Consider the following 14,440-nt stretch of genomic DNA (forward strand, 5'->3'; position numbering starts at 1 on the left):
TACAAGGCGATCCAGTTGTTGAGCTTTGTGTACCTACCCAGGGGCCCTGGCCTTTTTGCAGACTGAGGTTATTACAGTGCACACAAACAGCTAACATACAGTGACTGGCAGCCCAGACCTCTCATTGTACAACTCATTCAAACCTTTGGGAAACAGAGAGAGAGGCAGAGTAGAGCCTTTAAAAGGACAAGGGTCCTGAGTCATTCAGTTGAAAACAGAGATATCCAACAATAATAAATGGAATTATATGAAGTCTACAGAGTCTTCCTGTGTTATTGGGAATTAGCTTGTTTGCCTCCCATAATTAGTCGCAGTAATTTCTCTCAGACATTAATTTTACTTTTAATTGGTTTTCTCACATTTAATTTAAAAATGAAACAAAACTAAGGACCCCTGATGCTGGCTGTGTTATTATGGCCAATTTTTAAATTTGATTATTTTTATGTTGTTCTTCCTTTTTTTTCATTGTAAATTGACATAATTTAGAAATCATCTTAAATCTTTTGAACTAGTTGAAACTACGCTGGCACTGCTATCTCAGCTAGTGCTGCTGTAAATACCTGAAGACAGATGTTTTATGGGGGACATTAGGCCAGATGAAAGTGTGTGTGTGTGTGTGTGTGTGTGCAGTGCGTGGGGGGCGAGAGGGTTTTTCAAGTTAATAGTTTTCAGGCTGCTGCTATTATTAGACCGGTCCGGAGCATGGCGAGCCAGCGTCACATGCTGATACTGACCAGCCTGCCATAAAACAAATAAAATACAACACAGGCAGACGAACACAAAACAGGGAGATGGGACAAGGAGACAGCCAACAGCAGCCTTTTAAGGCTGAGCTGCATCCCAGTATGCTAGATAAGAGTGCCAGAGCCTTATTTAGCCTGCAGACTGCTGTCCACACACGCACACACACACACAGAGCCACATGCTGGGATGGATCTGTATTGACTACTGATGCTGCCGGGCTGTCACCCCTGTGGCCGGGTGCGTGGTGCTGCTGTCTGTGTCATGGCTGTAGAACAGAGCAGCTCTTCCTCCCTGCAGCTGGAGAACCTTAAGATCATCTGTCCCAGCCATCCTCCCTCCATGTGCTCACATCACTCAGGGGCCTCATTTCTCCATACCAGGGCAGATGAAAATTAATCAGTTTGTTTCTCGTCCTCTGGCGGGAAAATCCTGTTGAGATGTAGCATTGGATGTGAATCCTGCTTTGTGAGGGCAACATATCTGCATTTTGTATGCTGTGTGGTTTTCGCATAAATTAAATTACACAGAAATTAGTGAAGGCAACAGACAATACTGATGATGTAGGCAGGGACCACAAAGAGCTGCAAAATCAATCTCAACAAAGTGGCATCCACTTCATGAAACAAAAGAAAAACTAATATAAAATTGCTTGTTTATAAGAAACCTATTGCAAGTGCTTCATCCACAAAATGATTATGTTCTTACAGCCCAGACCCTCAATATTTGAAGAAAATTGAATGATGAAGTTTGAGAGAAGGCACAGCGAGAGTTTCAAATCTTTGCCGATATTTGTACAATGATACATACTTTGCCGTCAATATCTCCAGGCCTGTGTGAAACGATACATTGTGAGACTCTCAGGGTAACCCCTCACAACACGGCTTCACTTTCATCTGTCTTTAAAAGCCAGGTTCATGTGGGGAGGTGTCTTAAAACAACACACACATGTCCATATGCACATAGAAATAGTGTCTGCTCTTATTGTTTCTCCTGAGTGAACAACATGTCTTTCCATCCACCTGGTTTCATGTGCATTTTCAGTTTGCACGTAAAAATCTGAATGGAAACACTGGACATTCATTAAAAAACAGAAAGAGAGTCGTCACAAACAAAAATAGTAGCAGATGAAAACAGAAAATCTGTGTGCAGCGATGAGGAGCCTGTAACCTTCGTTCACAAGGATGGAGCGAGGTCCACCACTTTGTGAAACACGGTTGCATAAAGGAGATTACGACATGAGCTCAGGAGCACTTTGTAAAACTCAGTTCTTTTGTAAATAATTGCATTCTGGTTTTATGTACGTTTTACACTGCATGCCAACTTTTTTTGGAATCGGGGTTGTACAAACAATGTAGGCTTTTATTTCAGGGTACAGGGGTCGGTTTATTCTTCCTATCCCACTGTTAGAAGAACACTGTTCTTCTATTTTAGTACGAGCATGCCGACTCAGTGTTGGACTCTCCTTTACCTCCTGCATGTGCTCACTGCTGTGGCATAGTAGTCTCGAAGTGAGCAGAGTCACAGCTGAATCCTAATAGACAGGTGAGGTGAGGTGAGGTGAGAGGGACAGTAAGATTAAGAAGATCAATACTATAGACTGCAGACTTCACTAAGTCTGCTTACTCAGATATGACTACATATTAAAGAGTAATTCTGTATTGATTGATATATTAGTGCACCAGATTCTTTGAATTAGCTTCTAAGAAGTTCCTGTAATATTTGCACACAGTAGCTGCCTGGTGCAGCTGTTGCTAAACGAACCTTTAGCTTGTTAAGATGTGACCCATTCTGAGCGAGGAGTTAACACTCGATGAAAAGCTGCTGTGAAATGACGCAAACTGGGAAGGTTTCGACAAAAATAGCACAACACACCACAAAATATTTGATATTATATATTGATTAGTTTGCTTATACAAACATAAAGACAAGAAGTAGAACACTAAAGAGGAAGAAGAAGAAGTCTGAGTTATGTGCATCGGTCCAAAAATAATGTCATACTGGTTAACAGAGAAAACATGTTCTATATGTTTTGTTACAGGATATGATGCTGTAGTAGTAGTTACTAAGAATTTATTGCACAAACTCAGTAATGGATTTAGGAATAGCCAGTATAACTCAATCCTGTACTGCACTTTGTCACCCACGACAGCTCCACTTCTCTCTTGTCAATATTATTCTATTTTTTTTACCCTGAAACTGTTCCAAAATGCCTGCAGTTGCCACTTAATTCCTCTTGTATTATAAAAGCCCGTACTGTAAATACTGCTTGCTTTAACCTTCAATATGTCTTTTGTTGTATTCAAAGCAATACAGAGGTTAAGCCAGTGCTGCTATGCAATGCGTCTGCAGCTCGTTGTAGGAAACGTCTGGTCCACTGCAGCTCTGCTTCTCCACCGGCATCATTTCAGCCCGGAGCACAGCGGGCTTCCTCTCTGCCTCCCTCTATATATGTCTCGCAGAAGATGACAAATAAGTAGCCAGACGTGTTTGCGCCTTGTTCCCAGTCCTCCCTGTGTTACCTCTTATTAGGGAACCGACGGAGGACTTGGATCAAACACTAACCCAGCCTCTCTCATCATTACCTGCAGGTACACAACTCAGACAGCAGCAGCTGAGGAGCAGGGGTAAGAAAGGGAGAGGGGAGTGTGGAGGGAGGGTCTCTTCCCACAGAGCTAACAAGCTCCTTCCTGAGAAAGAAGAGTGTGAGGGTGGTAGCGGGGGGGAGGCGAAAGCACAGGTATAGAGAGGCGAAGGCGCCGGTGGAAGGAGGTGGGAAGATGAATGGACAGGGAGGAAGAGAGAAGTGCTGGAGAGAGTGGGCTTATGAGAAAGAAGAAGTATGTGAAAATGGAAGCCAGGAGGGACATTCAGAGCTGCTGCAGGGAAAGAGCCGGTAGAAAGGAAGAGTATGAGGAAGATTGCTTTGTTTGCACAAATTGGCCTCACAAATGAAAAGTTCTAAGGTGAAGCTGGAGGCATGAATAATGCACGAGGAGATCTGGCTGCAAAGCTTTGCCCCCGATGTGGCGCGACGTGTTTGGGTTACACTCGTCCCTGCTGGGGTTGGGGGGGGGGGGCACTGGATTATCTCTCATGCATCCTTTACATCTTTTAAGAGGCTTACAGAAATGCAGCGAATCTGCCAAAACAAAGACTCATCCTGTTTCCTTTAGCATCATATTAGCATGTCTCACCTGCTGCAGGAACCCGAGCTCCGTTCTGTTTCTGCATGTTCCTTCAGAGGACCCACGTAACACAATTCAGCTCTGGATTTATGGACAGTACTTGACCCCGCCATGGATTAATAGTCGTGACCCTGTTATGAGATTACAGCTGTGATTGATCTCTCTTACATCAGAGGAATATTAAATTAAATACATATCAGATGTGGTGAAATAGCCTCCGGTCTCCGGCTGAGAGAGAAGGCATCAAACGGACTAGATGGGTCTCTCCATTACTCTACCACTCAACTGTAAATTCTTGTGCTTCCATTGAAGCCTCATTTCACTTGAATTTCAAGAAGGAAGCGGTGTGGAAGTAGTTGTGCAGTAGTGTGCAGGAAGTAGTGTGGCCTATATGTAGTCTGGGTGTTGGATGAGGGTGTCTGACTTCCTGAAAACTGGAGCTTGCCTCTCATCACAGACACGCCATTGATATTTGTATTTTTATTAGCTGTTAGAATGAGCTGAAACCAAGTGTTTTAGTAGCATAACCCTCACCATACCTAAACCATAGTTTACTTTCCATAACCACGATATTTCATGTTTCATAACAATACATTAGTTGGCATGCACAAGTCTTTATTCAGCAGCTAGACTGGTGACAGTTTGCAGGGTGTCATGGGGAAGAGATTCATTATAAATGGGTGCCACAGTCAAAAAAGTGTGGGAATAAAGCACATCTAGTCGCTACATCGATGGTTACATGAGATGTGTCAGGGTCTGTGACATGGATCGATCAATCTCATTGTATTTCCTTCATAGTTATCAATGGCCGAAGTTAGTTTGACAACTAGCAGCACCTCTACTACCCGATATGCACTGGATTCAGGTGGAGACAGATGCCTCCAAACCTGGACGAATTAAACTAAAACCCTCTTGCATGGCTAGATAACAGTGGGGATAAAGCAGCCCGTTTAAATTCAGTAGAACTTGGCTCAGTGACAGAAAAACATCTCCTGTAAGGCTTATTCAAATAGTGCTGACCAACCAAACCGACACGCTCGAGCGAAAGGATTTCAAATGTCTCAGCATGTGTTTGTATTGTTGTAGGCAGCTTGCTTTAGGAAGCACTTCTGAAGGCTTCTGTGTGTTTATGTGTGCACACGGGTGCATTGTAGACACAGTGCTGGCTCAGTCCTTTCTTTGCCAGCGTTGCCTACACATATCTCTGCCTCAAGCAAAAAAAAACAAAACAAAAAAACAAGTGAGCTCTGCAGAAGTACAGCAAGCAGCAGCAGTTTTAACGGGGCCTTAAATGACTTTTAAAGGCGATGTCCCCACCTTTCCCCAGTGCAGTTGTGTGCTGTTTCTTTTTCTATTTTTGGTGAGTCGGACCTGTACATAAAGACATGTGTTTGGAGCCCGGGGCTTGGTTCTGTCTTGTTTCTTCTACTCTCATTAGACTTTCTTTTCCATCTCATTACTTGAGTTCACAGCGCTTCCCTTTGCCGGCGAGAGGACAAAGCTCATGCTTAAAGTAGCTCAGCCGTCTCAAACCACATGGGCGCTTTTCTTCAGTCGCCTCTAAAACAATAACTCTTTTATTGAACTGCATCTCATCCTCTGCGTTGTCTGATGAGCACCTATGGACCTCCAGCTCAGTGTGTACCGGAAGCACGAGCATGAGCTCCATAGTTGGAAATGTTGCACAGGATGTAACGTTGATGAGACGCCTGCACCCTGAGAACATTCATTATTTCAATTTCCCATGGCTGTTACTGTGGCAAATTTGCTATTTCCTTCTTGACTCAGCTGCTATTGCATTTCTCTGACTCCTTCTCCGACTGTCATTAACATGAGCCCTTGGTGACCATATTGGATTTAGACCGAGCAAAAATATGTCAGAACCAGGTGGAAATGTGTTTAAGGTGCATTAAAGGTCTGTTTAAGCAAGATGCTAATGCCAAGGGGAAATGTATGGAAGGTACTCAATATGGAATGCATAAATGAGTAATTATAAAATCAATAATCACACAAGTAAGGTGGACACATAATTTGAGAAACTATTTTAATTACTCGAACTCTACTGTAAAATGTTTTTTCATCATTCGTATTATAATTTTAGTTGAGTTTTACTCTTTGACTTTTTTCTCTTTCTTTTTCCAAAATGCTGCCAGTTAGCCTCAGCTAGCAACAGCAATGCCAAAGTAACACTGAATCAACCAGATAGAGACTAATAAACACAGGGCGTGCAGTAGTTGTGATCAGTAGTTTTATTTGGCTTAACAAGACTACACATGCGATCTACTTAGCCGCTAACTAGCAATGCTAGGTTATTAGCTAGCGTAGAGTCAGTGTTAACGGCAGCGGTTAATGTTAGCTAACTCTGGCATCAGGAGGAAGGTGGCTGTATTTGGTAGCTGTTGTTGAGCGTGCTAGCTAAGAAAGGCAGGAGGCATAGAATTGAATGAATGGTGAGGTGTGACCACTGTCATGAAACATGACAATATGAAATAAAAGTGTCATTGGGACAAATGGAATAAAAAGAGATGTCTGTTATTTCATAATAAGGATTTCATGATATCATGAATTGAGAGTACTAATAAAATCGCACCGGCCACATTTATTCACCGTCCCTTCTCTTCCTCTTTCCTCCCAGTATCAAGATGGTGCTGATGTGGACCAGCGGCGACACCTTTAAAACAGGCTACTTCCTGCTCACCCAGGCCCCTGTGCAGTTCTGGACATGTGGCCTGCTGCAGGTCTTCGTCGACTTCGCCATCCTGTTCCAGGTTTACTACTACAGCCGCTACCCACAGAAGCCAGTGTCCCACACTGTCTCCCACACCACCAGTGCCAAAGCCCTCTGAAAGCCTCTGCAAGCTCTCTGAGGCCATGTACACACTCAAAAACACCAGTGAGGAAGCACTTTTAGAGGCGCTGTGGGCATGTATAAACATACATGAGTACCAAAGCACCTTGAGATGATGCAGGCTGCTCACCCTCACTTCAGAGTATACATACACCCCCATAAATAAGGCACGGACATGCGCAGACACTTTGTGGTGTTGGTTCAGCGATACCTGAAGGACACTTGTTCCAAACAAACTCAACATTTTTCACTTTATTTATCCTCCCGACTCCTCGATGCGACAGTGCGCTTGTGTCCTGGAATGCAGACTTCTCAAAGAGTATATACTTCAATCAGCTTGTGCATGTGGAGAATATTATGCACATGAATATATACAGTCTAAAAACTGCAGATGTATGCACTGAAAATCCTCAAGGAAATGTTGACAATGTTTGTCATCCACATTAGCTGATGATTGTTGCATGGACCCTCTGCCTTAAAACACACATTCAAACATGGCTTACCAGCAATATACAGTAAATGTATGGATTCATCAAAAAATCTTAATATAGGTTACTGAATGTACAAAATAGCATTTTTTTTTCTATATATATATGTAGTTTTTCCCAACTCAGTGGAGAAATGCTGATCAGTCTGCCACTTGTTGGACACATGGTTGCTATGTGCTGTGCCGCAGAGGCTCAATCTTGCGGGATAACACAGGAATCGAGCTCTAAGAAACTAGAGGCAATCAGAGTATACCAAAAGAAGAGAAACTCCAGAGGCTTGACGCTGCAGTGCATTGGCTTTTAAAAAACAAATGGTCAGACGTGGCGTCGAAGCTAACGGAGTGATGAGAAAATTGTGCGATGTCAAAGACATAAGGGCTGTCTTCTGTTGAAGTCTGTATCACTGGAAGCAAAGAGGTTCATCAACATCCAGACCAGTGCTCAGGCTTCATGGGCTGTCAAAAGGAGAGTGCCAAGATTTTTGTACTGAAGCTGTCAATGGCATTTTGTATATAATTTTAATCATTGCTAGGAAGCTACAGCTAACATCTATACACACTGCACATTAGCTGTTTGGGGCAAATAAGCACAGTCTGCAAAAAAACACTCCAGTGGTGAAATTTGCACAAATAATCCCAGGCAAATGTTTGCTTCGCGGTCAGTCTGAACACAGTTTAAGGACGAAAGCAGGATTTCTTCATGGAATGGATGTAGCTCGGGCAGCACGACCTTAAGCGACCATTTTGGTTTAATATAACTTTTTGCTGCGTTCAGGCAATGTTAGCACAACAGGAAGAACAGAAAGACCCACCATTATCTGGCGTGGGAGTTCATGCATTATTCTAAGCTGCTGCAGGCCATTCACACCATTTATTTAGTATAAAGAGCTACTTTTGTTGTGGACTGTGTGAGCTAGTGCTTTTTATTAAGATGCAAGATGTTTGCCGCCAGCTTATTGACACTTCTGTTATTGTTTTTCGCCTGGTGGGAGATAATATCATAGCTTTCAATAGTCTAACTTCTGACTCAGAATTACAACTAGGAAGCTGACGTGGAAGCTTTTTCCCACTCGGCTGCTCCGAATTATGGTCTGAACAATATGAGTTGAATGTGCATTACTTTGCAATTTTGGCTGTCATTCCTATCTGTTATAATAACATTATACGCTCCAAGTTAATTGCTGAGATCTGGGAAGGCAGAAAGATCAAGCAATCCCAGACATCGTTTTTGGTCAGACAGTTGTTGTTATTACTGATAGGAATTACAGCCGCAGCCATGAAATGAGACCCAAGTTGTAATGAACCAGAATGATCCTTTAAGAGATGTTCACTTTACAGACTGATGCTTCTGAATACGCTCAGCAAAGTCATATCTTGGCTTCCCATCACACTGGCTGCGGGTAGCACTCACTGGCCAGTTTTTTTTATTTAGACTTCAAATCCAATAACATCCCCTGATATCAGCACTCATGACTGCACATCACCTTCTGGTGCGGCTTCGGGCAGGTTGTACTCATCATTTTTCTCATAAGAAATTAATTTCCTGGTCAGAAGGAGAGGCAGCCACACGACACAGCAAAGACTTTCTTTGTTGTTGTTGTTGCTTTGTAATTTTTCTCTGGGGAGGGCAGAAATGCCAAACCAGGAGGTGTACGACTGTCAGCCCTTCAGTGAACTGTGGACCACAGCAGACCTGATTCTGTCCTCGTCTTCTACGATTCAAGAAATGGAAACTTCCCTTTTGTTCCAGTGGGACGTAACAGGAGTTTTCTATGAATATTTCTCTCCTTGCTGTTAAACATACAAAAAAGATATGGTGGAAATAGTGGATGTACACTTTTCGTGTACCCACGAGTTTAGTCACCCTATTTATTTTATTAGGCTTTTCATAATCCTCAAATGCCAGTGTAAGATAGCGTATGTCTGTTCTTTATTCAAGCAGTGGGGAGTGTGACAGTTTTGTATGAATAATGTGACTCCTGACAGGCTCCTGTTATGCTCAACAGGATGAAAATGACTTCAGAGTTTCACTTTATTTACAGTTTAGCTTTTTTTTTACTTTGTGTTTTGTATCCTTTAGTTCGTTCATTTTATTACGTGAAGGTATTTTCCCACGGACACTGCCAGCTTTGGTGTTGTCTTATTTGTGGAATCCACACATAAGTTTGTTAATGTACCAAAAATATTATTTCCACTGCTTCTTATGTCATTTTTACTATATTTAATTTTTCTATTAAACTGCCAATCGTCCACCTCAGTTACTAAAGACATGCATCAACACTTGAGGCTGTTTAAAGTTTTGTCGTGAATGTAATGTGACATTGTCATACAATAAAGAGAACAGGGAGAGCGCCACGCTTTGCTTCATGTTTGTGTCAGTTGTCCAGACATCCACCGTTGCTCCGATCAGCTGTGCAGCTCTGGCAGACATCAGTTGTCAAAGGAAGAATGAGGGCTTTGAGCACATCTAAATAATAAGCTCTTAAATTGTAATGTGCTGGGATTTCAAATCAAGATGTTCACTGGGACAGGGGGGAGACACTGCACAGATGATATATGTAGATAATAGATGTACCAGCTAAGGGATGAAATATATCTGGTCAACCGCATGGGCTCTAACTGGCAGACATGTATTTAAACTTCATCTCCAATTTACAGTCAAGGTCAGGAAATCAAAAACACAACCCTCTAAATAAAATGCTGTCTTGAGCTCGGCGCCTCAGGAGTTTGAGTGGGTGTGAAAGAGCTTCCCTGCGTGATAAATGCTGTAAAATGGCTGGTACTGACTTGGTGCCTTGTGCTGTGCACGTATTAGCAGGCTCACCTCACATCTCTTCACATGTGCATTATTCGCATCTCTCAGTCAGATCATATTTACTTTGCAAGAATGTCATGTTTTAGGCTCAGTGGCTGCAGTGCTACCTGTCTGATGCTGCTCCATCCATGTGTTTGTTTGAGCTTGTCTACTTAAAGATGCACTAACAAATGTTTTTATATTAACAGCATATTGTATGACTATTGTTTGCATTTTCAAACAGTATGTTTCACTTTTAAAGTTACAAGTTAGATGAGACTAGGACAAGGACTAACCAATGCGTTTGGCAAACGTAACGCTATCTGGGCTAATGAGTTTGGCCCTTGTTACTGAAGTATAAACTCTCCTCAATCCAAAGAGGAACAGAGCGCTAACATCACCCTAAAACCTGACGTACTGTAGTAGCATCAGTAGACATGCTAGCTGTGAACAGTACCTGTAACCCTCCAAAAAATGCACTGTATTTACTTCAGGTTGTAAGCTAGCTAGCTGGACATGCTAACATTTGCAGCATATATTTGAGTAGAAAAGCTGTTTAGCGTAGGTGTAGGGAGTGTCGCCTTACTACAGCCCCAAGAATATAACTTATGTACGTGGGAAATATGAAGCTTACACAAGCTAAATTAGCAACTAGCTTGTGAACATAGAGTCATGTATTTTTTTGTTTGCCATTTTTGCCAAACCAGAGCTAACAGTTGAAAAAAATATTGATGCAGTGGTCAGAAACACGACTCCAACTTAATGCTAACGTTGCTCCGTGTCTGCTGGGTGTACATAGGAAACTGTCAGCTAACATGTTAATGCTAACACTTGTATCCTTGGACAATCACCCTGGAGCAAGAATCTGATGTCTCCTGTCTATAAAACCTTCAAACTATCCTCATAATATAATTATATTATTATATATAATATATATAATAATATATGAACTGCTGAAGTGAGTTCAGTTGACAGTCTATATTTCCCTTTAGCAGCATGATCGTTAGCTTGACCTCGCAGCGCTAACAGCGCGAACAGGAGAACCCACTGCACAGGCTCCTTTTAGTGTAAGTCCAACATTGAAGCACTGACAGTATTTATTAGATTTACAGTGCACGGAGCCAACATCACTACTGGAAACAGGATTAATTTATTATTTATAACAGATGTGGGGGGAAAAAGCATGAATCAAGCTGCAGACAAACCAATTCAGGATGAGTGCAGAAATACATCACGCACTCTTGCAGATTTCAGACCATCCTTGTGTATAATAAATTGTTAAATCAAAGCCTCCCCACATGGGACTGTGTTCATTATAGTCTTTATTACATTTTTCAAAAGAGGCTGTTCCTCAGGCTATGCATTCATGATGCAAAGCACAAATCCATTTAAGTTGGGTTTCTGTGCAAGCGATGTTTCATTGCACCATTCGTTCGTTCCTCATCAAACCAATATTTTCATTTCTTAAAACCTAAATATTGTAGATATAATAGTTTGAAGTGTTCTGTGTAATATTTCCATGCTTTTTAAAGATCCGGTTAATCCAGTGACTGCGATTCAGAGTTGGCAGACAAAACATCACCTTATGGCATATTAAAAATATCTAGACCTAATTTGCACTCTCCAAGCACTTGCACTGCTTTGATGGGTTCCAACTTGACAACAATTTGGGGAAATGCTTTTTAATGTGTCACTTCAAAGGACAAGGCTCCCAAGTCAAAGAAAATGAAGTGCTGTATTTTCAATTATGGATATGAGGAAATCCCAGGCTGTGGAAATTATTTGCAATATCTGAAATGGTTTTAGACTTGAGCATTTGGGGTCTACTGCTTTCACTGCCTGAAGGAGGATGCATAACATTTGCCTCTTTGAAGAGAACCAAACAGTAATTACACCTCTCGGTAAGTGCTTGCCTCTCTGGTTTCATTTACAGTGAAGAATTACTTCAAATTTTTCGGTTCATTGGTCACTTTAGCCCAAGATGTGAGGGGATTAGCACCGACATCATCTCCTTCTCTCAAACAGCTACAGCTGCTCTAACAAGTGCACATTACACTTTTACTATCAAAGATGCTGTGAAATCACAGATAATGGCCAAAAAGGCAATGAGTGCGGTCATTCTAACTTCGGCTGCTTATTTACTCTATTGACAAATATCCTGCCAGACTTGTGTAAAGGCTAAAAGACAAAAACTCACAGCTGTCAGCAAAATCCTTAAAATTCATCTTCCCTGGGCCCCGATTACTCACAGCCAATTCTATGGAAACAGGGCCGTTTTTACAATACGGGACACGTGACCTGATGGTGGTGCTACACAAAGGTCAACCACAATCAACAGTAGATACCCTTTTTGCAATTTGCATTGCAGCTAGCTACTCTTGACCAAAGAACTCTGAAGGTATCCAAGACATTAGCAGCTAATCCTTGAACTCCTGTTTAGGTAAGCAGTTTGTGTCACATTAACATCCACATGAAAGCCAGGACGCAAGGTTTCCCAGCAGAACATTACATTGTAACGTTCACCTCACCTGTCAGTGGTTTTAATGCTGTGGCTGATTGGTGTGACTCAACCAGCATCGCCATTTTTAACAAGGCAACAACCAAAACCAGCTCTGCTGTCTCCGCTGACTAGCTTTAAGTAATACCAGGGCGTTTTAGATTTACCTCCGTTTGCAGTGTTTATGCTAAGCTGAGCTAACTCTTGGCCGTAGCTCATATTTCATGCGCAGATCTGAGAGTGCTATCCATCCTCTCATCTAATTCTTCATGTAATTGATTAATTCTTCATAAAGCATCCGCATGTGCACCAGACAGAGCCGTCTAATGGAGCCACATGAGTGTGGCACCAGTCGTCGTCATTTCCCGCTGAACAAAATGTCCCAACCCACTGTACAGCCCTTTGATAGATAAATTAGTTTTTCTGTTATTATGTTGGAGATTAATTAGCTCTTCTTCAGTGCAAATAAATGTGCTGACATCATCAGATACACGTGTGAACCTTATATACAGTGCCTATCATAAGTATTCACCCCCTTTGATGTTTTACCCTTTTATTGCTTTCATAAATCAATCATGGTCAATAAAATTTGGCTCTCTTAACACAAAAATTTATTGGAAAAAACTCTTTAATGTCAAAGTGAAAACAGATTTCTATAAAGTAATGTTAATGAAATAAAAATATATAAATAAAAATAACTGTTTGCATAATTATTCACCCCCTTTTTTATTTAATGGTCTAATTCAATAGAGGTCTATCAAATTGTTGCCAATAATCTCACAATTAGTGAAATGAAGATCATCTGAGTGGTGTGGGTGTGTTTCAAGTGATTGAGTTGTAAAACACCTGTGTCTGAAGGGTCCAGAGAGTGGTTGATCAGTATTCCTGGCTAACATTACACCATGAAGACAGAAGAACACTCTAAGCAACTCAGGGAAAGGGTTATTGAGAAGTACAATTCAGGGGATGGTTACAAAAAAATTTCCAAGGCACTGAACATCCCCCGGAGTTCAGTGAAGTCAATTATCAAGAAATGGAAGGAATATGGCACTTGTGTGAATCTGCCTGGATCAGGCCGCCCTCGTAAACTGAGTGACCGTGCAAGTAGGAGACTAGTGAGAGAAGCCACCAAGACCCCTACAACTACTCTGAAGGAGTTACAAGCTTCAGCTGCTGAGATGGGAGAGACTGTGCATGTAGCAACCGCTGCCCGGGTCTTCACCGGTCAAAGCTTTATGGGAAAGTGGCAATGAGAAAGCCACTGTTGAAGAAAAGTCATATTAGATCTCGACTAGAGTTTGCCAAAAAGCAAGTGCAGGACTCCATGGTCAAGTGGAAGAAGATTCTTTGGTCTGATGAGACCAAAATTGAGCTTTTTGGCCATCAGACAAGACGTCATATTTGGCGGAAACCAAACACTGCACATCACCAAAAACACACCATCCCCACTGTGAAGCATGGTGGTGGCAGCATAATGCTGTGGGGATATTTCTCAGCAACTGGACCTGGAAGGCTTGTAAAGATAGAGGGCAGAATGAATGCTGCAAAATACACTGAAATCCTGGGGGACAATCTTTTTCAGTCTGCAAGAGAACTACGACTTGGGAGAAGATTTATTTTCCAGCAAGACAATGATCCAAAACATACTGCAAAAGCTACACAGGAATGGTTAAAAAAGAACCAGGTAAATGTTCTGGAGTGGCCGAGTCAAAGCCCAGACCTCAATCCTATAGAGAATTTGTGGCTGGACTTGAAAATGGCTGTTCATGCCAGATACCCACGCAACCTGACAGAGCTTGAGCAGTTTTGCAAAGAAGAATGGAGCAAAATTGCAGTGGGCAGATGTGCAAGATTGATTGAAACCTATCCACACAGACTCACTGCT

At 42.0% G+C, this 14,440-nt stretch overlaps 1 protein-coding gene across 2 annotated transcripts in view; it reads left to right on the top strand.

Annotated features, from left to right (window-relative positions):
* The window catches only part of LOC121619492 (solute carrier family 66 member 2), a 29,596-nt gene extending 19,984 nt beyond the window's left edge, over positions 1 to 9,612 (top strand). For both annotated transcript variants that reach the window (XM_041955232.1, XM_041955233.1), the window contains one exon: positions 6,565 to 9,612. In XM_041955232.1, the coding sequence (XP_041811166.1) occupies positions 6,565 to 6,775 (211 nt within the window). In that variant the 3' untranslated portion in view covers positions 6,776 to 9,612. The remainder of the gene's footprint in view (positions 1 to 6,564) is intronic.
* Positions 9,613 to 14,440: the final 4,828 nt, after the last annotated feature.

This window comes from Chelmon rostratus, chromosome 16 (assembly GCF_017976325.1).
Source record: "Chelmon rostratus isolate fCheRos1 chromosome 16, fCheRos1.pri, whole genome shotgun sequence".
NCBI lineage: Eukaryota > Metazoa > Chordata > Actinopteri > Chaetodontiformes > Chaetodontidae > Chelmon > Chelmon rostratus.